At 46.6% G+C, this 25,610-nt stretch overlaps 2 protein-coding genes across 6 annotated transcripts; both read right to left on the reverse strand.

Annotated features, from left to right (window-relative positions):
• Positions 1 to 298: 298 nt before the first annotated feature.
• LOC146686787 (inositol monophosphatase 1-like) lies at positions 299 to 6,976 on the reverse strand. 5 transcript variants are annotated; one of them, XM_085439672.1, is made up of 9 exons: positions 6,893 to 6,976; positions 5,045 to 5,124; positions 4,477 to 4,610; positions 4,160 to 4,264; positions 2,629 to 2,674; positions 997 to 1,105; positions 793 to 901; positions 571 to 722; positions 299 to 501 (listed from the first exon to the last, which is right to left on the reverse strand). In XM_085439672.1, the coding sequence occupies exons 2-9, from the start codon at positions 5,105 to 5,107 to the stop codon at positions 371 to 373; spliced, it is 849 nt and encodes a 282-aa protein (XP_085295798.1). In that variant the 5' UTR covers positions 5,108 to 5,124; positions 6,893 to 6,976; the 3' UTR covers positions 299 to 370. The 5 variants fall into 5 exon arrangements, with proteins under 5 accessions (XP_085295798.1, XP_085295799.1, XP_085295801.1 ...); XM_085439673.1 differs by lacking the exon at positions 6,893 to 6,976 and adding an exon at positions 6,680 to 6,738; XM_085439675.1 differs by lacking the exon at positions 6,893 to 6,976 and adding an exon at positions 6,385 to 6,640.
• Positions 6,977 to 13,730: 6,754 nt separating this feature from the next.
• LOC146686788 (inositol monophosphatase 1-like) lies at positions 13,731 to 16,403 on the reverse strand. The gene is made up of 9 exons (XM_085438451.1): positions 16,336 to 16,403; positions 16,119 to 16,215; positions 15,698 to 15,831; positions 15,387 to 15,491; positions 15,106 to 15,151; positions 14,927 to 15,035; positions 14,737 to 14,845; positions 14,083 to 14,234; positions 13,731 to 14,006 (listed from the first exon to the last, which is right to left on the reverse strand). The coding sequence occupies exons 2-9, from the start codon at positions 16,176 to 16,178 to the stop codon at positions 13,858 to 13,860; spliced, it is 864 nt and encodes a 287-aa protein (XP_085294577.1). The 5' UTR covers positions 16,179 to 16,215; positions 16,336 to 16,403; the 3' UTR covers positions 13,731 to 13,857.
• Positions 16,404 to 25,610: the final 9,207 nt, after the last annotated feature.

A 25,610-nucleotide genomic window follows, 5' to 3' on the forward strand; every position in this document is an offset into this window, starting at 1 on the left:
AAACGGGGAGCCAAGGTCGTAGCTTAGGCGCCGTGTGAGAGAAAAGCATGTGAATGTTTAGGCTTTTATGATAAGGTGGGGGCACCAGAGGCTATAAGAGTTTGATTAATGCTCCACCATTTTGAGATCTGAGGCTGTCTGCATACAGTGTCCATCTCCCGCGTGTGTTCATTAAAATCATCGTTTGACTCAACCCGGCCGGACCAGTGTTGTTATTGTGGTTTTTTCTCTTGTCTCCATCCCCAGTATTTTGAACCTTAACAATGGTGACCTGCCGTCAGTCACACAAACACGCGGGTGCTTTCATAGAAAACTTTTATTTAAACTTTCCAAACAGGAAGGTGTGCTCCTCACACCTGTCAGTGTGTGTTTAGCTCTTCTTCGGTGGTGTGGCGTCGTCTCTGGGCAGACTGAAGGGGACGATCGCTTTGACGAGTCGCTCTGTGATTGTTTTGCTGTTAGCGGCGATGATCCTCCTGGACATCAGGTCCACGTCGCCACCTGAACACGGAGACACCGTTAGCTGGAAACACCTGAGCAGGGAAATGTGCTGTTGATGGGTTAGCTTACCATCGACGTCCATCAGCACGCCGCCAGCCTCGGACACGATCAACGACGCGGCAGCCACGTCCCAAACGTGGATCCCGATCTCGTAGTACGCCTCCACACAGCCCGACGCCACCAGACACATGTTGATGGCGGCGGAACCCGCCCCGCGCACCCTGAGACGGATGGACACGTCAGCTATGGGAAAACAAGCGTGCAGTGATGTCAACGTGGCGGCAGCCTTACCCGTGAACGGGGAGGCAGAGGATGTTTCGGAGGCTTTGGAAGATTTTATCAACAACGTCGGCGTCTCTGTCCGATCCAAACTCCGTGGCCACCATCGCCTGTTCCACGGCTGATGACATCACACACAGATAAACAAACAGGTGATCGACCGCCCGCATAAGTGATGTCACTGATTTATTGGTTATCGATTCGCTGAGCGCTGACCTTCCTGCCGGGACACCTGCAGCGGCTCGCCATTACAGAATGCTCCCTTTCCCCGCCTCGCCGTGAACATCTTGTCCTCCACACAGCTGAAGACAACGCCAAACTCCACCTGAGGGAGGGGAAGAAGAGTAGAGGCCGCTGTGAGGTCAACAGGTGAGGTCGTTCATGCTCATCCTCAGGTGGCTTGAACACCTGAAGCTACCTGTTAGTGTTTAGAGAGCGCTGACGTTTTGCCAGCAGGCTCAGTAAACTGATCGCAAGGCCAGTAATGTTGTGGGGATGGAGCTGGACTCGTTAGGGTGGTGTCAGAGAGGCAAAGACAATGATGGATAATACCTCCCACCCACTCCATGACGTGCTACCTACAGGAGCACGCTCAGTGAGAAGCTGAGATTACCCATAATGCACCACACTCATCTGCCTGTACAACTCCATCTAACACACTGTAAACACTGCAGTAGTTACAGCCTTTTGCACACGCTCTTTCTACTCTGATGTTGCTGTTAATCCTTGATATTTATTATTGAGGGATTTCTATATATTAGGGCTATTTCTTAAATCTGTAGCAGTTTCTGTACTGGAGCAGCTGTAACCCACATTACCTGAGGGATTAATAAAGTATGCTGATTCTGATTTTCTCTTTTTAGCTGCCAAATCGCCATGGTAACAGATGCTGAGCACCTCACCTAGTCAGGAGCAGGTGAGGTGCCGCGTTTACTCTTTTGGTCATTTTATATGCTGCAGCAGGTGGAGCACCATCGCTTGCTAACGCGTGTGTGGGAACAGCCACGCCACCTCTCCACCTAAGGAAACACTCCCAGGTGAAGCAGACAGTGGTGATGCTGCGCCTGTGAGCCAGGGCGAAGCTCAACTGAAGAAAGATAAAACCAGAAATGGCGCCACTCTGAAAAGTTTCCACCAGAGGGATGAGACCCGGGCTCAAGTAACCGAGGCTCACCTGAGGCTACGTCTGCACGTACACGGGGATTTTTGAAAACGGAGATTTTCTGTTTTCTTTTCTTTTTTTAAATCCCTTCCACAGACGCAAAAATGAAGGAAAACGCAGCTAGGAACATGCCAAAGCAGCAGTTGGCGATATATTCCTAACCGTGTAGGAATGTTGACCAATCAGAAGCCTGGGTGGGAAAGAGTAAACAAAGTCGGGGCATAGAAGCAGAACTGAGTCCTATGTGTGGAGGGACAGTAACTGTTTGTAAGCATGTAAACTCTGCAGAGAGTAAAATTAACAGTATTTTGTCCAAGTCTGCCATTGTAGAAATTGATTTCACAAAAACATGGCGCACAGTGTGATGTCAAACGAGGCGCACACCTTTGACGCTGCGTTTTCTCCGTGTTCCTCGTCCACATGTAAACGCAAAATCTGAGTTTTTAAAAATCTCCGTTTTCAGTGACCGAAAACGCCGTTTACGTGTGGACGAAAGGTGCAAACGCATAGAAAAATCTGCGTGGGGTTAGCGGCCCCGTTTTCACTTTTCAGTATTTATTGCTGCTCATTAATAAGACAGAAGGATTTCTTATCTGATTAATCGACTACTAAAGTCAGGGCTGCAGCCCTGTGATGTCGCTGCTGATGTCAAAGGTCAGGAGGATGGTGCTGATGTGGACTCAGACCTGTTTGTTGATGGCGAATCCGATGGAAATGGCAACAAAAGGAAACCTGTGAAGGAGAAACAGACACAGGAAGTTAACGTGTTGGCACCGTCATACGTGTTCCTGCAGAGCAGGTCTGTTTACCTGTTAGGTCACCACGGTAACCAGTGCCCATCAGCGTTTTAAATGAGCTGATTCAGTGTGCCAAACACCAAGCCAAACAGGAAGTCATCTGCTTCAAAGTAAAGGTTCATCCTAACGTTCATGATGATCACATCATCGATCTACCCGCTGAGGGACGGCTCGAGCTGAACATTGATCATCCTTCATCGATCTCTCAGTGACTCTCTGATCGATTCCCTCTGAGTCAGTTGGACCAAATAAACCTCAGATCTGGAGGTAATCGATCAGAAGAGCCGTAGACCCCGCCTCACTCTCTGAGTAGAGCAGGGCGATATGGCCAAAAATATTTATCACCATATACATTTGAAAATTTGTGATAACGATATAATTGACACGAGACAAAATGCTTTACAACTCCACAACTTTATTAGTGCAAAAACCCATCAGTGTATTTTCACTTCAACAAGCAGCTGTTTTATCTGCATTAAAGTTATATAAAATGTAACAGTGCAAACTCCTCGCTGACAGTTTAACCAAAAAGCATTTCCAGTGGAAACTGGCCGACACATCCTCAGCATAACCATGTATAACATCCACAACACTTAAAAAGAGGTTAAACACACACAACACGGTAACATTATGCTGAAGCACAGCACGTATCACTCCGCGAGGCTCCGCCTACGATAGCCGTTGTTGTGCCAAAGTAGGTATCCCCGACAGAATTTGTTTCCCCTGTGCTGGGAGCAGGAAGTACTGATGTTTTCATTTTGTGAAAAATTAGCATCGTTACATTACCATTCAGTTTGAGGGTTACAACAGAAAATGATATATTTATTGCTCACGGGGTATCAGATGGGATTATTTTAATAAACCATTAACATTTTGGCTGATAACTATTTTTATTCTCCTGTAACTTCACTATATAAAGAGATAAATCCTCCAAAGTTTCAGGAGTAATGCGTCATAATAAGAAGTGTTTGTGAACTAAAAATCAGCAATGTGGGAGACTGTTTGTCCGTGAGTTACACAGGGGGAACAAATTGTGGCAGGATCAGCCTGATATTATTTGTGTCCCACTATAACTTCGTTGTATAAAGAGCTAAGATCTCAAAAATGTCAGGAGTATCAACAAAATCAACAATGTGGGATACTGTTTGTCCGTGATTTGGACAGTCCAGCGTGTGCTCCCGACGCAGGGGAAACAAATTCTGTTGGGGATACCGAGTTTGGCACGACACCGGCATGTGCGTATGAAAACAAAGGCACTGCGCATGCGCGTTTTACCCATATTCTATCGCCATCTTTCATTTTCCTATCGTTGCCCGACATTACACCGGTGCTACCGTGAACAGTATGGCCCAGCACTATCTCTGAGCGCCCACAGGAAACAAAGAAGCTGCAATGATGATGTCAGAGAGTGCAAACTCACGCGTGAACGAAGTTGGTCGTGCCATCGATGGGGTCGATGATCCAGGTGGGCGAGTCAGAGAGGACGCAGGGCTCACCTGCAGCCACTGACTCCTCCCCTATGAACCTGAATCGCACAGAACAGGTGAAGCCGTTACACGCTGAACGAGGAAGAGCCACGAGACGGCAGCCAGAGATGTTCCAGCAGGTCATCTCTGCTACTCCTCAGCAGCACACAGCTGGATCCCTGAACATCTGGATCTGATCATAACGCTTATCTTTGTAAACTGATGATCAATAATCCGACTGGACATGCACAGAGGGGGTGGAGCTTCATACCTGTGGGTGGGGAACTTTTCCTTCACTGACTGGATGATGAGCTGCTCCACCTTCTGGTCGGTCTGCGTCACTAAATCCACCACCGAACTCTTCGTCATCACTGCCCTGTCACCACGCAGAGCGTCACACACCACCTGATCAAGGCACCAATAACTGATCAATATTTACTCCTGATCAATGCACTGATAGCTTATCAATCAGAAGCTGATCAGCCAATAGTTTCAGTTACTAAGTCTGTCATCTGGGGTTAACCTGAGATTTCAAGATAAAAGCCTTTGTTTCCTCTTTGCACTCAGAACGTTTCAGAGAAGAAGAAAGTGACTCCACCCCCTCTGTTTTGGAGCGTGCTCAGTAAGTGAAGAAATGGCAGGAAGCGGATTCTGCAGTCGTGACGGCCGTGCGGCTCACTGTCAAGCAGTCGTCAGCTGACCCTGAAGGTCACATGGGCGAGTGACGTTCAGGTGAAAAGAATGAACTTCCTGAGACTCCTCTGTTTCATAATGAAATCACCTGTAGGCCCTGACAGGTGAGTCTCAGGTGGGAAAGAAAAAGGAAGATGACGACTGACCTCTCCAGCTTTTCGTGCCACGGCGACAGCGTGGTCCATGGCGTTCTGCCAGGGGTCAGCCATGTTGGAGGAGGAACTTCCTGTGGAAAGAGGAAAGACTGCGTGAGGTGTGTTCCAATATTCCACTTTGATCAGGAAGGTTCCTCACTGACATACGCTTCAGTTGTCCATACACTAGGGGAAGCAGCTTCAATGCTTCCTTTATGACCTCCTTTAGCAGAGACACTGGACCGTCTTTATGAAAAGGGAGGAGAAAATGGCGTCCCATAATTCGTTATCCATCCGACCATTCATGAAAACATAATCGCAGTAGCCAAAGCGGAGCAGATCATGTAAATTCTAAGTGTTTTTTCTTTTCATTCAGAACCTGTATATATATTTATTTATAGCTTTAATCAGCAGCAGTGAAACTCACAGCTGAACCCTGAGCGTCACATGAAGAACACAGAACGCTGTATGAGCGCAACATTATGATCTATACGAACTGATCAAAGTGTGCTTGTATGATCAGTGATCGTTAGTAATGTCCAGTGTTGGGAAGGTTACTTTAAAATGTATTCCACTACAGATTACAGCACTGCTGAGAAACAGAAGCTGAGTTCACTTCATTTCTGCTGTTTCATGGAAACAGTTACTGAGGACCAATAAGTGGGCTTGCCTCTGAACGCTCAGCGTGACACTGATGAAGAGTTTTGGGACACAAGTTTTAGTAATATCATCATTTTAGCAGTATTGCAGAAAATGTTCCTCCTCCTTTAAAACACCAGAAAGATATGCTTTACAGACTGTTATCGTTTCTATGACCTCCATAAAACAAGAACACACACTGTGGTGAAGCTAGACCAGCCTTTTGTAGTTCGTCTTCTGCACATTGTAGTTTCAACACGCCAGACTTCCTGTTAAAGAGACACCAGTGTAAGGTTGTTCATGTTTCTTTAAGTTCCCCAAGAAGTATGATAAATGTTTTTTCCTGATAAATTTGTTAATACTTTTAGCTAAATTTTTTATCCATAAATGTAAGTTTACTACTAAAACACCATATTTCTGTCATTATTTTAAGGATGTGGAAATGTACATACAATCAATATCAGACTCCACCAACAAAAAGGCTCAAAACCATATATGTATGTGAATTTTTGCGTGTATTCTTATAATTGTTACCTTTTTCTTTACCCCTGGCTTTGTGTGTTCATGTTCTGTTGTTTTGTATACTTCATCTGTTCGTATGTTGTATACTCATTGTTTGTTAAATAAAGTTTAAAAAAAAAGTGTAAGGTTGTTCCGGTTCTAAGTGCACGCCTCTTCCCTTTTCCTGAGTCCTCAGCAGTTCTCCTTCTCACCTTTGACCTCAGTGACGTTTTCATCGAGGTCAAGGAAGAGCGTCAGGAATAGGAGACATGAGGGACTTCTGGAATGCACCAGGAATGCCCAGAGTCCTCATCATAAGAACCACATCAGTAATCAATAACATCAATCTGGGAGGTGATGGATCGATAATCCAGTAACACCAATCCTGACCTATCACAGCGGGTCCTGAATTGGCCACAGGTGACCGCTAAGTGGCTGTCTCAGCGCGTCCTCTCATCGAGTTTACGGTCACTAACCGAGTATATACTGATTATCAATGAGCGTTACCTGGTGGCACGTGACGAAGTGTCAAGCGCGCCGACACCTTTCCGTGCGCGTGCCCACCGGCACTGCCGCGCCGTATGAAATCAGCTGATTTCTGAACGGAAGTACTACGCCGCTGATTCCCGCCACAAATTCCAAAACCGGAAGTAAGGCGGCGGATCAACGAGACGTTTCGAAAACAAGTAAAGAGGAACAGCGCGAACCCTGAAAACGCACCTGAGGCTCTCGAGGTCGGTCTGAAGGTAATCCGTAACGGGTTAGCAGCTCCACTTTCGGGTTTCTTCTTCTACGTTCTACGACTGAGCGCTGCCGCCTCCTACTGGACATTGACTGTCACAACAACAACACTAGAAAAGGTTGCATTTCCTGCGAAAATGCAGTGAACGCCGTGTAGTGGAATCTGAAAACAGCAGGACAGCTATCTGTTGAAAACAGGTGTAGAAGCTGAACTCTGCTTTATTTGAAAGACTACACTGAAGACTGTCAAGAAAGCAGATTACATGCAAGCAGGGGAGATGTCCAGCATCTGTCCCATGTAGTGCTCGAACCCTTCCCACCAGATCTCACAGCAGCTGCGCATCCCACTGCGCCAAACCAGTTCTGGTCCCAAACAAAGATATGATGAGAGGAAAAAAACGTGCACTGTGCAGAAGAAGCTAAATGCGCAGAAAAGAGGTGAAAATGCTGAATGTTCAGCAACAAAGAGATAAGGAACCTGAAAATTGTGCTGAAAAGAGGTGAAAAAGCTGAAATTTGTGTGGAAAAGTTTAAACAGTTGAAGTGTTAACTGAAGAAAATGTTGCCATAAGCGGGATTCGAACCCGCGCCTCCTACTCTGAGAACGGCTGCTCATCTCACTGAGCTAAAACACAACTCAGCAGCAAAACTAGTGATCACACTGATAATGTGGTACCTGTCAGCAAAATGGGCCAAAAAATGGCATAAAAAGCTGAATATCTCAAAAAGTATAAAAGTTATCATCACCAAAAGATATAGCAGTGGAAAGCAGAAATAGCAGAACAGTTTAAAGTTTGAATGGTGAAAATCGACTGAAAACTGAGGGAGTAGTTAAGCGGCAAAGAAACGGAGCAACTAGAATAATAAAGGATAAAGAATAAAGAGAAACAGGAACTCAACAGTGTGCCTTTGAGGCATCCACACAAATACACCACTAAAGCCTACTACTACCTACTGGCGTGGCACGGTTTTCAGGGTTTTGCATTAGGTCATAGTACCTGGTACTTTTACGGTACCTGCACAGCCGTAGCTCCGTACTTTATTTCAAACACAGAACATTACAGATCAAAGATCTTGTACATATCCAGATAAGCAATGTTAGAATCACAATCAGCATACTTTGTTAATCCCTCAGGAAACGATGTGGTTTACAGTTGCTCCAGTACAGTAACAGAAACAGACTATTTAACAATACAATATGTTACAGATTTAAGAAAAAGCACAATATATACAAATCACTCAATAATAAATAACAAATCAAATCACTTTTATTGTCACATCACATGTGCAGGTACATTGGTACAGTACATGCAAGTGAAATTCTTGTGTGTGAGCTTCACAAGCAACAGAGGTGTGCAAAATACAATAACGTAAGAACAAGCAAATATAAGAATGGCTACATCTGAAACTAATAAATATATGTACAATATAAGAGTGTATGCATTACTAAATGTTAATATTAAATGTGTGTGTGTGTGTGTGTGTGTGTGTGTGTACACATATTTTACAAATTAAATAGAGTAAACAATAAATAAAATATATAAAATAAAATATACAGAGTGAGACATGTGCAAAACAGTGGCGTTACTGTACAGTGTGGAGTGCATAATGTTGAAGTTCCAGTAGTGAAGCTGAGGTGTCTATGACGTGTTCAGCAGTCTGATGGCCTGGTGGAAGAAGCTGTCTCTCAGTCTGCTGGTACGGGACCGGATGCTGCAGAACCTCCTTCCTGATGGAAGCAGTCTGAACAGTTTATGGCTGGGGTGACTGGAGTCCTTGATGATCCTCCCCGCTTTCCTCAGGCAGCGCTTCCTGTAGATGTCTTGGAGGGAGGGAAGCTCACCTCCAATTATCCGTTCAGAGCACCGCACTACTCGCTGGAGAGCTTTGCAGTTGTAGGCGGTGCTGTTGCCATACCAGGTGGTGATGCATCCAGTGAGGATGCTCTCAATGGCACAGTGATAGAAGGTCCTGAGGATGCGGGGGCTCATGCCGAATCTTTTCAGTCTCCTGAGAAAGAAGAGGCGCTGCTGCGCCTTCTTCACTGTTTTGTTTGTGTGTACTGACCACGTAAGATCCTCAGCCAGATGTACACCAAGGAAGCGGAAGCTGCTCACTCTCTCCACAGCAGCGCCGTTGATGGTGATGGGGGTGTGTACTTCTCTGCACCTCCGGAAGTCCACTATCAACTCCTTTGTCTTTGCGACGTTGAGGGTGAGATGGTTGTCTTGACACCAGTGGGTCAGGGCGCTGACCTCCTCCCTGTAAGCCGTCTCATCACCGTTGGTGATAAGACCCACCACTGTAGTGTCGTCCACAAACTTCACAATGATGTTGGAGCTGTTAGTGGCTGTGCAGTCGTAGGTGAGAGTGAGTACAGGAGAAGGCTCAGTACATCAAGGATTGACAGAGGTGATTATAAATAAGCATCAAGAACACTGACAGGAATATTACAGTAAAATAGAAAAGAGCGTGTGGAAAAGGCTGTAACTATTGCAGTGTTCACAGTGTGTTAGATGGAGGAGTTGCACAGGGAGATGGCCATGGGCAGGAACGACTTCCTGTGTCATTCCATGGTGCATTATGGGTATCTCAGTGAGCGTGCTCCTGTGGCTGACCAGCATGTCATGGAGTGTGTGGGAGGTATTCGCCAGCATCACCTTTATCTTGGACAGCATCCACCTCTCCGACACCACCCTGAGAGAGTCCAGCTCCAGGCAGGTGACATTAAAGATGATATGACACTGATATGAGAAATAAAGGTAAGGGAATGATGTAAAGTAACGCTCTTCGTGGTCACACTCATGAATGTTGTAGTGGAGGAAAAAAGACAAACATAAACAAGTAAAATAAAATAATTCTATGCAAAGAGCAGTTTACAGCAGGGTTGTTTCGCACTAGGGGGCGATAACAGACTAGAGAAAGAGGCTTCTACAGCTTTAATTGCCTTCAGGTTTTGTGATGGTTGAACACACTGAATGTGCTGTTTGAATTCATCTTTAGAGAACATAATGCAGGGTTAGTGCCTCTGAATGTACACTTATGTATATAAAACTTGGCCATAATCAGGTCAGTTATATTTACTGTGTCAGGCTTCTTTTGTAGATCTGTAGTTTTCTGTAAGATGTCCTTCCAAAATAAAGACTTCAGCACTTTGTTCACACTTGTTAATATTCAGATCTAAGCCAGAAGCTCCAGAGAACGCTTTCACTGACTCCAGAGCTGCAACATTTGGTTTTTGTTCTTCAGAATAAGGGTTAGGGTAGTACCACCAGCCAGCTGAGTGATGATCAGACTTCTGTCCAGCAGAGAAATACATTGAATTTTACTGGATCTAATATGGTCTGCTAAGAGTTGGGCGACTAGTAAAAAGAGGTACGGAGAAACAGGCCATCCTTGCCTGATGCCTGTCGACAGATCAGATCTAGGACAGGTTCCACCAGCTAGTGTCACTGAGCTGTTAGCGTTTCTGTAGTCTCTCTGCGGATGAAGTCACTTCCAAAGCCAAGTTTATGTCAGGACTGTGAACTGGTGTTTCACAAAAACCTAAAATAACACGACTCCATTGTCATCAAAAAGTTGACAGTAGTCTAAAATGTCCAGCACTGATCTGATATTGTTGGTTATGTCTGTTAGCCACAAACCTGATTGTGTTCATCTATGAGGGAGCTCGGGACCATTTTGAGCCTCTTTGCTAAAATTAGAGCAAACGTCTTGTAATCATTACTAAGCAGACAAATAGGCGCCAATTATCTCGAAGTAAACGATCTTTATTGGGTTTGCGAATGAGAGAGGGCAGTCCCAACGCGGGCCCAGCTCAGCAGCAAAAACCTGATAAAACTGCAGATAGACCGTCTGTTCCTGGTGATTTGTTATTTTTGAGAAGATTCATCTTCAAAGCTCCCATCGCTTTCTGACAGGTCGTCTAATTTAACTTGAAGATTTGCCAATTCCATTTCTTCTTCCTCTAATAAAGTTTCTGGTCTTTTATTGGAAATAGTGAAAATATTTGCTACAATATTAGCCTCTTAGGCTTTCCTTGAACTTTTTAACAACCATGTTTCAAATTTACAAAGTTATCAGTTCCTTCTAAAATCAGTATCTTTTGTCCAGAACGTGGAGATCAAGTCTTTTATTTCTGTCTGAAACTGATTATTGTTTAATAGTGAGCTATTGGGTTTCCAGTAACCAGAGTTAGTAGCAGGTTCAGAGATGGTGGATATGTTTATTTTAATTGATATAACTTTGTGATCAGTAAATGGTGCAGGGCAGTGATTCTTAACCATGGATGGGCCGCCAGCCACACCGTGAGTTTAGTTTTACACCTGTGGACCGCGTGATATCATAAGTTACTAATCAAAGACACCGGGGACTACTCTCACCCATGAAAATCTCAGTTACAATACAGCTCCCCACTGCTTGGTGAGAGGTGTTTAATCAGCTCAATAAGCAAGCAGAAGAAGACGCTGTCTGCCATTTACAGTTAGATATGGAGAAGTTCTTAAAACAAACGATGAAGATGAAAGTGACAAACGACACTGAGCTGCCGTATCACAGACAGGGCCTGAGACATACAGCATCGGTTTCTGGGAAGAATAAAAAGAGTCCATTTGTCTCTTTGCAACTAGGCGAGTCCACTGATGTCACCATTGCCACCTGACACTGGTTTCTGTTCGTTATTGCTGGGACAGCAGTTTGCATGAAGACTGGCTGTTTTGGAGAGCTACCAACACTCAGGATGTTTCACTGAGAATGACCTGGACTGGCAGAACTGGTGTGCAGTGATGCTGCAGCTTCAATGACTGGCAGCTGTCAGGGCGTCATTATGCTGATTCTTGATCGTGCACCAGAAGCTAGAAACGATGTGACCAGAGTTCCACGAGATGATGGAAGTGAAAACAATCAACTTCATTGAAAACAATGCTGTGAACTCCAGATGTTTTGTGAGGACATGGAAGCAGATCATGTCCAGCTGCTCTACCACAGTGAGGTGAGATGGGACAGGACTGGTCCTCAAGTGTTTGTTTGAACTGAGGAACGAGGTCTTCTCTTATCACACGGAGAAAAGAAAAGAAAACAAAGAAGAAAGGAGTCTCCTCTTAGACATTATCATGCCAACTCAAAGGTCACAGCTGAGCTTGTCTACCTCTGTGACGTTTTCTCACTGCTGAACATCTCACTTCAAGAGAGAAACTTGCTTTGTGGACTAAGAGGGCCCAGGAGAAAACGATGGACATCTTTCCACTTTTGTCCCACACCTCAGAAAACTCCCCTCAGGTGAAGGTCAGTGACTCAGCCTGTTAGCACCTTTCACAACTGACAGAGTCATTTGATGATCCCTGAGAAGGGCATGTGTGGATTTATGGACCCATTTTCTGTGAATACCACGGAAAATGATGTTGCTTTGCCCTCACATCTGGAATCCCAGCTTCGGGAAGTTTCCACCGACAGCACTCTAAAGTTGCAGTGGGGCAAACTGGACCTGGGCTGGAGTCCTGTCTCAAAGGAGTACCCATGTCTGGCACTGAGAGCTGTGAAACGCCTTCTCCCATTCGCAACTACACATCTGTGTGAATCAGGATTTTCCATTTAATTCAGTTTTATTTACACAGCGCCAAATCACAACAGCAGTCACCTCAAGGTGCTTTATATTGTAAGGTAGACCCTAGAATAATACATACAGAGAAAAACCCAACAATCATATCACCCCCTGTGAGCAAGCACTTTGGCGACAGTGGGAAGGAAAAACTCCCTTAAACAGGACGAAACCTCCGGTTCAGGGAGGGGCGGGGCCATCTGCTGTGATTGGTTGGGGTGAGAGAAGGAAGACAGGATAAAGACATGCTGTGGAAGAGAGACCGGTTCCATCCTCGACCGTATCGCTCCACGTCAGACACGGTTCGCCACTTTAATGGCCGACTCTGAACCAGTATCAAGAAGGTTAACTCCCTAGCATCGCTCAGCATTTTCAAGCCTGATTGGTGGAGGTGATAACAATGATGCTGGTGGTGATGAAGGTGATTACAGGCATCCTGCTTAAACTGTGAAACAAACAGTGAATGAAGCGTATTTGTTTGTTACCCACAGCAACAGGTGATCAGGATAAGAGCCAGTTCAGAGCGCACAGGTGCATCTACAGTGGACAGACAGCGAGGCACAGGAGGAAGAGGAGGGGAATGAAGAAGACCAAGAACAATCATCACTGATGATATTTAGTCAGCTATTGTAATCCATGTCTGTCCTGTTACTGCAGCCTCTGCTGCTTTTACTGAACTGTAAACATTATTGTAATGTACATAAATCTGGAGTGCCTCTACTGTAAAGTCTCTGTGTCACCTACAGGAAACTACTGCGCGTCTGTTTTAGAGAAACCTGGAAAGGCCCCATGAATACACCGTCACAGATGAAGCAGGCTTTAAACTGGCGAGGGGAAGGCGGAGACGCTGCAGCATAACAGCGGGGTTCTCCTCACGCTTCTGTGGCACACAGGATGTGAACAGCTGGATCACATTCCCAGGGAAGATGTTGCCTGATGTGGATGAGGTGTTCCGACATGACGCTGCAGAATTACCCTCAGCAACTCACAGCGATGTGCTTTCCACGGAGATTTCATTGTGCTGATTTCAGCACTGGCATATCAGTTTGCTAAACACACTTTCAATAAAAACTTCCTGTTAACAACGGCTTTCGCCTTCCGTCTTAAGCTCCGCCTTCCGTCTGATGATCGGCCTGAGCAAGTCTGACATCACCACGGTCATCTGAGAGCTCACACTTGTTTAGTCTAAATCAGTCGTGTGTTCAGAAGGTTTAAGCTCACCAATCAAGAACAGGAACGTTTGCACGCAGATTTTTATTGGTTCATTGATCACAGAAGTGTCACTAATCGCTTTCAATACGTTATCGTCTGCAGCAGCACACTTCCTGTCAGCTGACCTACAGTCTGGTCACACCGGTCGCCCCACACACACACACCTGTGTTGGTCATCATCGTCACGGCTACAGGGGAACGGCCGGATCACCTGAGCAATGCGACTGGCTACGGCGGCGGAACTGGCGGCGATGACTCTTCGGGACATCATGTCAAACTCTGAGCCTGAGGACACACGGACCAATTAGACGACGCCTCGCAGCTAAAAAAGGTGACACGACATCATGCGGCAGATACAGACCGTCTGTATCTTTGACAACTCCTCCAGCTTCCCGGACAATGATGGCGGAGGCAGCGATGTCCCAGCAGTGCATCCCGATGTGATAGTAGGCGTCGGCACCGCCTGTCGCCACCTGACACATGTCAACCGCTGCTGTGCCCAGTGCACGCACTCTGAAACACGCAAGCAACAACACGTCAACACAAACGCGAAAAAACAAAAAAGTTCAAAATGCAGAAAGAGCTGTGGTCTCTTCCAGGCTCGTTCAAAGAGGAAAGTAGGTCGGTACATGTGTGCCAACAGGTCAGAGAGCATGCAAAGGTCATGTGACCTTCACATCTTTTAAGAAAGCTTTGGGTGTGAAGCCCACAGGAAGGTCGGTTGGACCTGAACACCACACCAACCCCGAGACCGACCTCTGACCTCTCAGCTATTGCTGCACTTCGAGCTGCTCTGTGATGGATCCAATCAGTGATCAATGAAGCGCTCTGAATCCTGATTTTCTTTCTTCTTAATTTCATTGGTGTGCTGATTCAAACTTTATTTATACAGCACACCAATGAAATTAAGAAGAAAGAAAATCAGGATTCAAACCTCAGAGTCAATGCAGGTGCACTGAGCATGCTCAAAAAGCAGGGCCAGGGGGGGCAGGGGGGCCCGGGGGCAGGGCCTTACCCGTGCACAGGAAGCTTCAGCAGTCTGAAGATGTTGGATGTCATGGTGGACAACGCAAGGTCATCACGCTCTGCCCCAATCTCTGTCACCACCACACACTGGCTGATATCTGATTGAGACAAAGGTCAGCGTGAAGCCGGATCCACCTTAAATGCACGCCACACAAGCATGGTGTCCTGTGTGATGTCACCTTCCTGTCCAGAGACGTGCAGTGGCTCTCCGTTCAGGAATGCCCCTCTTCCTCTTTGAGCGTGGAACAGTTTGTCATCAACACAGCTGTACACGATCCCGAACTCCGTCTGAGAACAGTAGTACGAGTCAGTCGGACCACTCTGACCCCCGACCCCGGAGACCGATGGCTCAGCCTACCTGCTTGTTGACAGTGAAGGCGATGGAGATGGCAACAAACGGGAACCTGATGAAAGACAGCAAAGGATCTGTCAGCGCAGTGCTTCCCAAAGCGGGGGGGTGTAAGAATTTAAAATAAAGGGGGGCCTTGGGAAGCACTGCTCTAACCTCTGTTACCTCGCGTTCTCCGAGGGCAACGACGGTCCTAAGACTTCATGTTTTCAGGTTCTCAAACCTTTGTGGGGTTTTAAACTGGGGACACCGTATGTGTGCGAGTTCATAATGTGGGCGGAGCCACTCACCTGTGGACAAAGTTCACGGTCCCATCAATAGGGTCAATGATCCAGGTGGGGAGATCGGTCAGCTCTACACGCTCACCTGCAGCCACAGACTCCTCCCCGATGAACCTGAGGTCACAGGTGTAATATCATCTACCTGCTAACTTCCTGCCCGCCGTCACTAGGCAGACTTTAAAACAGTTTACAACCTGGGCGTCCAATCTGAATCCAGTTTGTGTAACGGGTCCCTCCCCAGAGTTCATGCTGGATTCATTAGTCGACTGTGACACAATGAAGCAAAATAAAGACAGTGTGACAGTAGAACTCAATAGAACCTGTGCTGAGGATACTGGCTCCTGATGGCAGATAAGATGATCGTCTCAACTCGTTGGTCCGTTTCTGTCACCAGGTCAGCCGGAGAGCTTTTGAGCTTCACTTCCTTCTCCTGTTGGAACGCTGTCAGCACCACCTGGTAGCAAAGACGCAGGTAAAGGCACACAAACGTTTGTGTGCGCGCGTGTCCGTTCATGCACGTGTCTGTGTGCGCGCCTGTGTGTGTAAACTCTGCTCCGTGACATTCCTGAATGTTCCTAGGAAACCTGACCGCTTGCTGAACCGCAGTGTCATCATCACCTGTAGCTGACTGAGCAGCCGTCCAATCAGGATTCACACCAGAAGCACCTGTTACAATTAAAAACGCCACACCATGACCTGTGACCTCAGTGCTGTGTTGTGATTGGCTGCTGTGTCACTTACCTTACTGGCCTGTTTGGCAATGGAGATGCCGAAATTCAGACAGTCGGTCCAGTCGGCCATTGTGAGCGAGCGGTGTTGGCGAGGAGGAGGAGCAACACTGAGGACACAAAGAGAAGGAGAGAAAGCAATGAAACCAGAGAGAAAAGAACAAATCAAAAGATGAAAGAAAGAAGAGACTGAAACACACGGCGAGGAGGAGGAGGAGCAGTGTTCACACCTGTGACATGAAGAAGAAAACTGTTGCAAACACCTCAGCTTTTTCCTGTTTTATGCTACAAACAGCCAATCAGAGCTCACCTCCCACCACCTGCAGTACAGCTGACCAATGCTAGCTCTGCTAGGAGCACCAGGCTCCTCCCCTTCATATCAACCTCATGCACTAACACTGAGCGTGCTCAGAATCAGCATCAGGAACAGAGTACAGCACACTGTGGCTGTGTCCCAATTCAGGGTCTGCACGCTGGAAGTACGCATTTTAAGTGCGGTTACGTCACCGCCACGCGACGACGGCTGTTCCAATTCGAAGTGTACTTCAAATGCATACTCCAAATGCGCCGTCGATTTCCCCAAATATCAAGCGTGGTCCGGTGCACGCTTCATGGTCCCATATATCCCACAATTCATAGCGCGGCGGTGGGTGTAGAGAATTTTGCCGCAAAATACGGCAGAAGGGAGCAGCCAGAGGTTTTTTTTTTTCCCAAACTTTATTAAACTTATAAAGCCAACAGTCAGTCATTCCAGTTCAGTTTGTAAAGTAGACATACAAGGCAAATAAAAGTAACAATATACAGTACAATGAAATAAGAAGGATAAATAAATAAAGGATAAAAAAGAAAAAAGGGGGGGAATGTGACAGACTTCATAACAACTGTAACGGTCTTTTGCATTTGATGTTTGTTGCATTTGATGTTTGTTGCATTTGATATTTGTTAAGCTGTATGTCTGGATTTTGTTCCTTTACGCCCTCTGGTGGTGAACTGTGTAGGGTACAGCTTTGCTGTTTGGGTCTCCACCCAGCCACTTTTCTTTTGCTAGCGCACATGGTGTCTGCATGCTGCAGCTCACAGTTAGCTCCACACATGGAGAAAATATCGTTTAAGAGTGGAAATAATTGACAAAGACGATGGAAGATAAGGCAATAAGGCCATAAAGGACTATTTAGTACCTCCTGGATGTCAGCTCACGAGGTTTGTGTATTTTAAATGTTTATTTTCTGTAATTAAGGATTTTTGATTGATTGGCACTACGTACAAGAGTGCATTTTGATGTGATGTTTTTGTTTTATTGTTTTGTCCGTGAGCAGTTCTCACAGGTTGCCAAGACCAGAATAAACCCTGTTTTATAACTACATCGTGTGTACGTCAATCCTTGAGGGTGCTACAACAACTTTGTACTTGAAAGTTGTGACTGCTCATTCGTTAAACATTTCTGAATGAATTTCAATCAATGATAAACCTTTTTTATTTGAAGTTAATTTAAGAGAGTTTAAGTAATATTCAATTTCAATCAAAAACAAATTAAATGATGGGGTTGAGTTTTGAAATTTACATTTATGTATGTGGAATTTCCCCAATAAGATGGAGCGACCGAAGAGTGAACTGTCAAAAGTACTGAATATGACGCCACTTATTTATGTGCAAATGTGTAATAATTAAAGTCAGTCATATATATATATATATATATATATGACTGACTTTAACGGGCAGCACGGTGGCACGGTGGTTAGCACTGTTGCCGCACAGCAAGAAGGTCCTGAGTTCAATTCCACCATCAGGCCGGGGTCTTTCTGTGTGGAGTTTGCATGTTCTCCCCGTGTTTGCGTGGGTTCTCTCCGGGTACTCCGGCTTCCTCCCACCGTCCAAAGACATGCAGCTTGTGGGGATAGGTTAATTGATTAATCCAAATTGTCACTAGGTGTGAATGTGAGTGTGAATGGTTGTCTGTCCCTGTGTGTTGGACCTGCGACAGACTGGCGACCTGTCCAGGGTGTACCCCGCCTCTCGCCCTATGACAGCTGGGATAGGCTCCAGCGCCCCCCGCGACCCTGAAAAGGATAAGCGGAAGCGAATGGATGGATGGATATATATATATATATATATATATATATATATATAATATAATTGATCCAACATGGCGGCGCGTGCACACGCAGCGGCTTCTCTCTCTCCCAAACAAACTACTTTTTCGTGTTTTTCGTCCTGCAAGTTGCAGTGTTTTTGTAAGTCTTTGTCGCGTCTATCTGTGTGCAAGCGAGGATATGCCCGAACACTTCTTCTCGACATCAGCAGAAACAAACTTTTTAAGTTAAACTCTGTGGACACCGAGAAGCTGAAAGATCTGGGTCTGCTCCGAAGGCCTACTCAATCACCGACCCCCACTCCCGCACTTCGCCCACAATGGATGCGCCTCAAGTGGTGTGAGAGGAAGCAGAAGAGGGGTAAGCGCGGTGGCATCCGAGCTAGGCTAGCGGCTAGCCCACACAAACCCGCCATCCCCTCTATCGTTCTGGCCAACGTACGCTCGCTAGAAAATAAACTGGACGACATCCGACTGCTACGTTCATCTCAAAGGAATGTAAAGGACTGCTGTGTGTTCACGGAAACATGGCTCAGCGACAGTGTCCCGGACCGCGCCATTCAGCTCGACCAGCTAACATGCTACCGTGCTGACAGAGTCATCGTCACGGGAGGTAAGACCCGCGGGGGAGGACTTTGTGTTTACATCAATGATGCCTGGTGTCGCGATGCTGTTGCGGTCTGCAAACACTGCTCACCAGTGCTGGAGTTAATGGTTATTAAGTGCCGGCCATTCTATCTACCGAGGGAATATACAGCCATACTCCTGTGCGCTGTGTATATCCCTCCCTCCTCCAATGTCAACAACAGGAATGAGGCACTGAATGAACTGTACCAGCACATCAGTGAGCAGCAGACAGCCCATCCTGATGCTTTTCTCATCCTGGCTGGGGATTTCAATCATGCAGACTTAAAGTGCGTGTTTCCAAAAATACAACAACACATAGACTTTCCAACAAGGGGAAATAACACACTGGACTTTGTTTACACCACCCAGAGAGGAGCTTACAAAGCTTTTCCCCTCCCCCACCTCGGCGCCTCAGACCACATCACTGTCATGCTAATGCCTGCTTACAGACCGCTCGTTAAAGTGACCAAACTGGTTCGTAAGCGGATACAAGTGTGGCCAGAGGGGTCTTCAGAGGCTCTACAGGACTGCTTTAATACTACAGACTGGAACATGTTTAAGCAGGCTGCCACCTATAACAACACCACTGACCTCCAGGAGTACGCAGAGACTGTTACTGCCTACATCAACAAGTGTATTGAGGATGTAACAGTCACGAAAACCATAACTGTCCGGGCCAATCAAAAACCATGGATGACAGGAGAGGTCTACAGGCTGCTGAAAGCTCGGAATGTTGCCTTCAGAGATGGAGACGAGGCGAGCCTGAGGACAGCTAGGGCCAACCTTTCCCGTGGCATCAGAGAGGCTAAGAGACAGTACTCCAGGAAAATATCTCATCACTTCAAAGACAGCAGAGACTCACGGAGCCTGTGGCGGGGCATTCAGACCATCACAGATTACAAGCCCCCACCACAGACCTGTGATAGCACTATCCCCCTGCTGAACGAGCTGAACACTTTCTTTGCTCGCTTTGAAGTCCAAAACAGCACCACTGCACAGAAGACCCCACCCCCTCCTGGTGACCAGGTGATGACTCTGTCCCCGGACAGCGTGAGGAGATCCCTCAGCAGGATCAATGCACGTAAAGCTCCGGGTCCTGACAACATTCCTGGTCGTGTACTGAGAGACTGTGCAGTGGAACTCACTGATGTCTTCACAGACATCTTCAACATATCACTCATCCAGGCTGTCGTCCCCACATGTTTTAAAGCCACCACAATCATTCCGGTCCCAAAAAAGTCATCTCCCTCCTGCTTTAATGACTACCGTCCTGTTGCACTTACTCCCATCCTGATGAAGTGCTTCGAACGACTAGTCATGCAACACATCAAGACGGTCCTGCCCCCCTCCCTGGATCCCTTCCAGTTTGCGTATCGGCCCAACCGCTCAACCGATGATGCCATCTCCACTGCACTCCACTCGGCACTCACACACCTGGACAAAAAAGACTCATATGTTCGAATGCTGTTCATAGATTTCAGTTCAGCATTCAACACTATAATCCCCCAACAGCTCATTCAAAAACTGGTCCAGCTGGGGCTCAACACCTCACTGTGCAACTGGCTGTTGGATTTCCTCACCAGAAGACCTCAAGCAGTACGGGTCTGCAGTAATACATCCAGCACCATCATTTTAAACACGGGGGCCCCGCAGGGATGTGTGCTGAGCCCCCTCCTCTTCACTCTGCTGACCCATGACTGCACTCCATCATACAGCTCCAACCTCTTCATCAAGTTTGCGGACGACACAAAGGTGGTGGGTCTCATTAGCAACAGGGATGAGACCGACTACAGAAGTGAGGTGAGACGCCTGGCCACGTGGTGTGCTGACAACAATCTCTCTCTGAATGTGGAGAAGACGAAGGAGATTGTTGTGGACTTCAGGAGAATGCACACCCAACATGCTCCTCTGACCATTGACGGAGCGTCTGTGGAGAGAGTGAGCAGCACCAAGTTCTTGGGTGTGCACATCACAGAGGATCTCTCCTGGACGTACAACACCACAGCACTCGCCAAGAAATCACAGCAGCGTCTCTTCTTTCTCCGCAAACTAAGAAGAGCAGGTACACCAGAGAGATAGAAGGCAGGAGAATAAACCAGCTGTTCTCCACAGAACCAGCAAAGGTGTACTCTCAGTGGCAAGGGAACAATAATAAGAGAACAGCACCACCAAGGCTGGAGACGGAGCAATACTGGAAGAGCATATGGGAGAAGGACGCAACCCATAACGGCAATGCTCAGTGGCTAGTGGATCTGAGGGCAGACCACAGCGACCTCCCTGAACAGGGTCCAGTAACCATCACAGTGGCAGATATCCAAGAAAGGGTCTCCAGTATGAAGAGTTGGACAGCACCAGGGCCCGACATGGTTCACGCCTACTGGCAGCACAAATGAACCAGCTGCTAGTTAACGAGAGACACCCGGAATGGCTAACCGAAGGTCGGACGGTCCTGATCCCCAAGGACCCCAAGAAGGGACCGGTCCCCTCCAACTACCGACCAATAACCTGCCTCAGCACCACGTGGACGCTCCTGTCAGGCATCATATCGGCTAAGATGAACAGGCACATGGGTCAATACATGAGCGGGACACAGAAAGGGATTGGCAAGAATACCAGAGGCGCAAAACACCAGCTACTGGTAGACAGTCAGCCGAGACTGCAAGACCAGACTGACCAACCTGTGCACTGCCTGGATTGATTACAAGAAGGCCTATGACTCAATGCCCCACAGCTGGATACTGGAATGCTTAGAATTGTACAAGATCAATGGGACCCTAAGAGCCTTCATCAGGAACTCAATGGGGATATGGCGTACAACACTAGAGGCCAACTCCAAGCCCATAGCACAAGTCACCATCAAGTGCGGGATCTACCAAGGAGATGCTCTGTCCCCACTGCTGTTCTGCATAGGCCTGAACCCCCTCAGTGAGATCATTAACAAGACTGGCTACGGATACCGACTACGGAACGGAGCAGTTGTCAGCCACCTCCTGTACATGGATGACATCAAGCTGTATGCCAAGAGTGAACGAGACATCGATTCACTGATCCACACTACCAGGCTATACAGCAATGACATTGGAATGTCATTCGGACTGGAGAAGTGTAGTCGGATGGTAACAAAGAGAGGGAAGTTAGTCAGAACTGAGGGGATTGAACTACCAGAAGGCAACATTGCAGACATAGAGGACAGTTACAAGTACCTGGGGATCCTGCAGGCGAATGGGAACCATGAAGAGGCCGCTAGAAAAGCTGCAACCACCAAGTACCTGCAGAGGGTCAGGCAAGTCCTGAGGAGTCAGCTGAATGGTAAGAACAAGATCCGGGCCATCAACACGTACGCCCTGCCTGTGATCAGGTACCCTGCTGGGGTAATAGGCTGGCCAAAGGAGGAGATAGAAGCCACTGACATAAAGACAAAAAGCTCCTTACCATGCATGGAGGGTTTCACCCCAAGTCCAGCACCCTGAGGCTGTACGCTAAGCGCAAGGAAGGGGGCCGGGGACTGGTGAGTGTCAGCACCACAGTCCAGGATGAGACAACGAACATCCAAGAATACATTGGGAAGATGGCCCCAACTGACCGAGTGCTCAGTGAATACCTCCGGCAGATAGAGGAGGTGGCTGATATCCAGAAATCTTACCAGTGGACAAAGCTGGACTGAAAGACAGCACAGAGGCACTAATCATGGCAGCACAAGAACAAGCTCTGAGCACAAGATCCATAGAGGCTGGGGTCTATCACACCAGGCAAGACCCCAGGTGCAGGCTGTGTAAAGATGCCCCAGAGACAATCCAGCACATAACAGCAGGGTGCAAGATGCTAGCAGGCAGGGCATACATGGAACGCCATAACCAAGTGGCCGGCATAGTGTACAGGAACATCTGTGCCAAGTATAATCTGGAAGTCCCGAGGTCAAAATGGGAGATGCCCCCAAGGGTGGTGGAGAATGACCGAGCTAAGATCCTGTGGGACTTCCAGATACAGACGGACAAAATGGTGGTGGCTAACCAACCGGACATAGTGGTGGTAGACAAACAGAAGAAGACGGCCGTAGTGATCGATGTAGCGGTTCCGAATGACAGCAATATCAGGAAGAAGGAACACGAGAAGCTGGAGAAATACCAAGGGCTCAGAGAAGAGCTCGAGAGGATGTGGAGGGTGAAGGTAACGGTGGTCCCCGTGGTAATCGGAGCACTAGGTGCGGTGACTCCCAAGCTAGGCGAGTGGCTCCAGCAGATCCCGGGAATAACATCGGAGATCTCTGTCCAGAAGAGCGCAGTCCTGGGAACAGCTAAGATACTGCGCAGGACCCTCAAGCTCCCAGGCCTCTGGTAGAGGACCCGAGCTTGAAGGATAAACCGCCCGCAGGGGCGTGCTGGGTGTTTTTTTTTTTATATATATATATGTACGTGCTTTCTTTATAATGGGCCACAGCTTCAGTCTTTTTTCTTTGTCCTCTTTCATCAGGTCTTCAGTGAACCGCAGATGATTATTTTGAAGGAAAGTATTGTTCTTGGCAGCTTTCCACACCGGATCACGAATTCTCCTTGAGATGAACCGGATGATGATCCCTCTGGGTCTCGGGTCATTTTGTTTTGGTTTCCCCACTCGATGAGCGATGTCTAAGACCTCTGAAAACTTTTCCTTTTCCGCAGGCAGAACCGTTTGGCATATCCCAATCAACTTTGCGCGCACATCGGCTGAAGAGTAACTTAGTAAACTAAGTACTGAATATTATGTCACTTATTTATGTGCAAATATTTAATAACGAAGAACATTAAAACATTACTGTTGGCCACATGTCGGCAAAGTTATGTGACATTAGTGACGTTTGTACTAACTTGGTTTTAAAGCCTTTACTTTAAAATATACGCCGTTCATTAGCTGAGCTTAATCCTACAGAGAATGATCAAAGCTCATGTAGAAACAAACAAATGAACAAAAGATTTTCTCCTTCATTTCTGTCAAACACAGCTGTATGACACGTTTCCAGCTGTTAGTATCATGGTTGCTAGGCAACCTGGGCAGCGCAACGGAGGCTAGACCATCCCATTTCACAAGCCTAGCACTTCCGGCCTTGGCGGTCTTTGAGTACGCGGCCCTTGAGGATCGTTGAGGCTGCAGACCCTGAATTGGGATACAGCCAGAGATGGGCAGTAACGCGTTACTTGTAACGCGTTATTGTAATCTGATTACTTTTTTCAAGTAATGAGTAAAGTAAGGGATTACTATTGCAAAAACGGTAATTAGATTACTGTTACTTTCCCGTAGGAACGCTGCGTTACTGCGTTACTAAAACTGTGATTTTTTGCGAGAATGTCTCATGACAGTGACGTAAGCGAGTGCGCCGCTAGTGACAACAGCTGTGTGCAGATCAACAATGGATCACATATCGATTGTGGGAGAGAGTATGAGCGTGCAGCGTTTAAAGCGTGGAAGTACTGACCTTACTTTGAGTTTGATTCCATAAAAAGTGACAAAAACATTAGTGTCCGCTGTGCGTGGGAAGAAAACTTCTTTTTGCAGCGAAAAAACCCCTAAACTTCCAAACAAGCACCGAGTAGCTACGACGTAATGGGAAACTCACAGAGAAACTCGCGGATTCTTCCACTGACCGCGGCACACCTGCACCAGGGTAAACCTCCGCCTACACCACTCCCGCTTTACAGGTGAAAATAGAGCAACAGGACCGCTGATTCTTTGACTTTATTTATTTTCTGCTGTGTTTTACTTGCATCTATTTGAAAGACTGAGTGTAAACACAAAAAATATTTTATTTTATGTGCTGGAATGTGTAGAAAATAGGTTTAAATGTTAAACAAATTTCTTCCAGTCAGAGAATGTTGCATATAATTACATTTTTGCTTGATGCATAAAGTTAAAAGATTAAAACTAATAAAACAAGTTAAAAAAAAGAGACTTTTCCATTTGATTACATTTTGTATGATGGATTATGCAGAAAAAGTAATATTGGGCTGAAAGATCTATCGCTTTATCACCTATTCAGGTTGTAAATCGTGTTTTTAAAAAGTAACTAAGTAACTAAGTAATTAATTACTTTTGAAAATAAGTAATCAGTAAAGTAACGGGATTACTTTTTGGGGGAAGTAATCAGTAATTAGTTACTGATTACTTTTTTCAAGTAACTTGACCAACACTGGATACAGCCTGTGTGTGAGAAGCTTGGGGGCAGACAGACTCTGGAGGTTCAGCCTACGACTCCCAGAGTGCATTTCTCTTCATGTCTGTGCTTCATGGCTGGTGCCATAGCAGCAGAATTATAGAGGGCTTCCTCTGGGCCATTCAGACTGTTTAGGGAGAATTAGCTGAGTGTGAGGATTATGGGTAGTGTAGTGTTTATGACAGCCGGAGGAAGGACTTCCTGTAGGACCTCCGAGTCCTATCTGAAAGGTTTTTTTTACCTTCAGGTGTAAAGAGGCGTCATTGAAGGGAGGGGCTAAACACTGACAGCCCTGTCACATGACTGAGTTTAAAGCACAGGCTCTGCTACAGCTGGCATAAATATAGTTTACGCTTTAAAAGCAGACAGCCCAACTGTAATCTGATTACATTTCATGCTCACATGTGATGGCAGACTGAGATCCAGTCATCAAATGATGTCAGACTGCATTTTAAAGCACCTGAGTATCACCTTAATCAGCCTCAGCAGGTCAACTTGGATCCACAAACCGGGTCCGAGTTCACCTGGACGGAGGGGCGGGTCCAAGGTGAATCCGGATCACAGATTCAGGCTGATCCAGCTCATCTCACAGCGGCTTAAGTTTT

This window comes from Copadichromis virginalis, linkage group LG18 (genome assembly GCF_057382275.1).
Source record: "Copadichromis virginalis isolate Kocher_CV1m ecotype Utaka linkage group LG18, C_Virginalis_male_GT1.1, whole genome shotgun sequence".
In the NCBI taxonomy this organism is placed as follows: Eukaryota; Metazoa; Chordata; class Actinopteri; order Cichliformes; family Cichlidae; genus Copadichromis; species Copadichromis virginalis.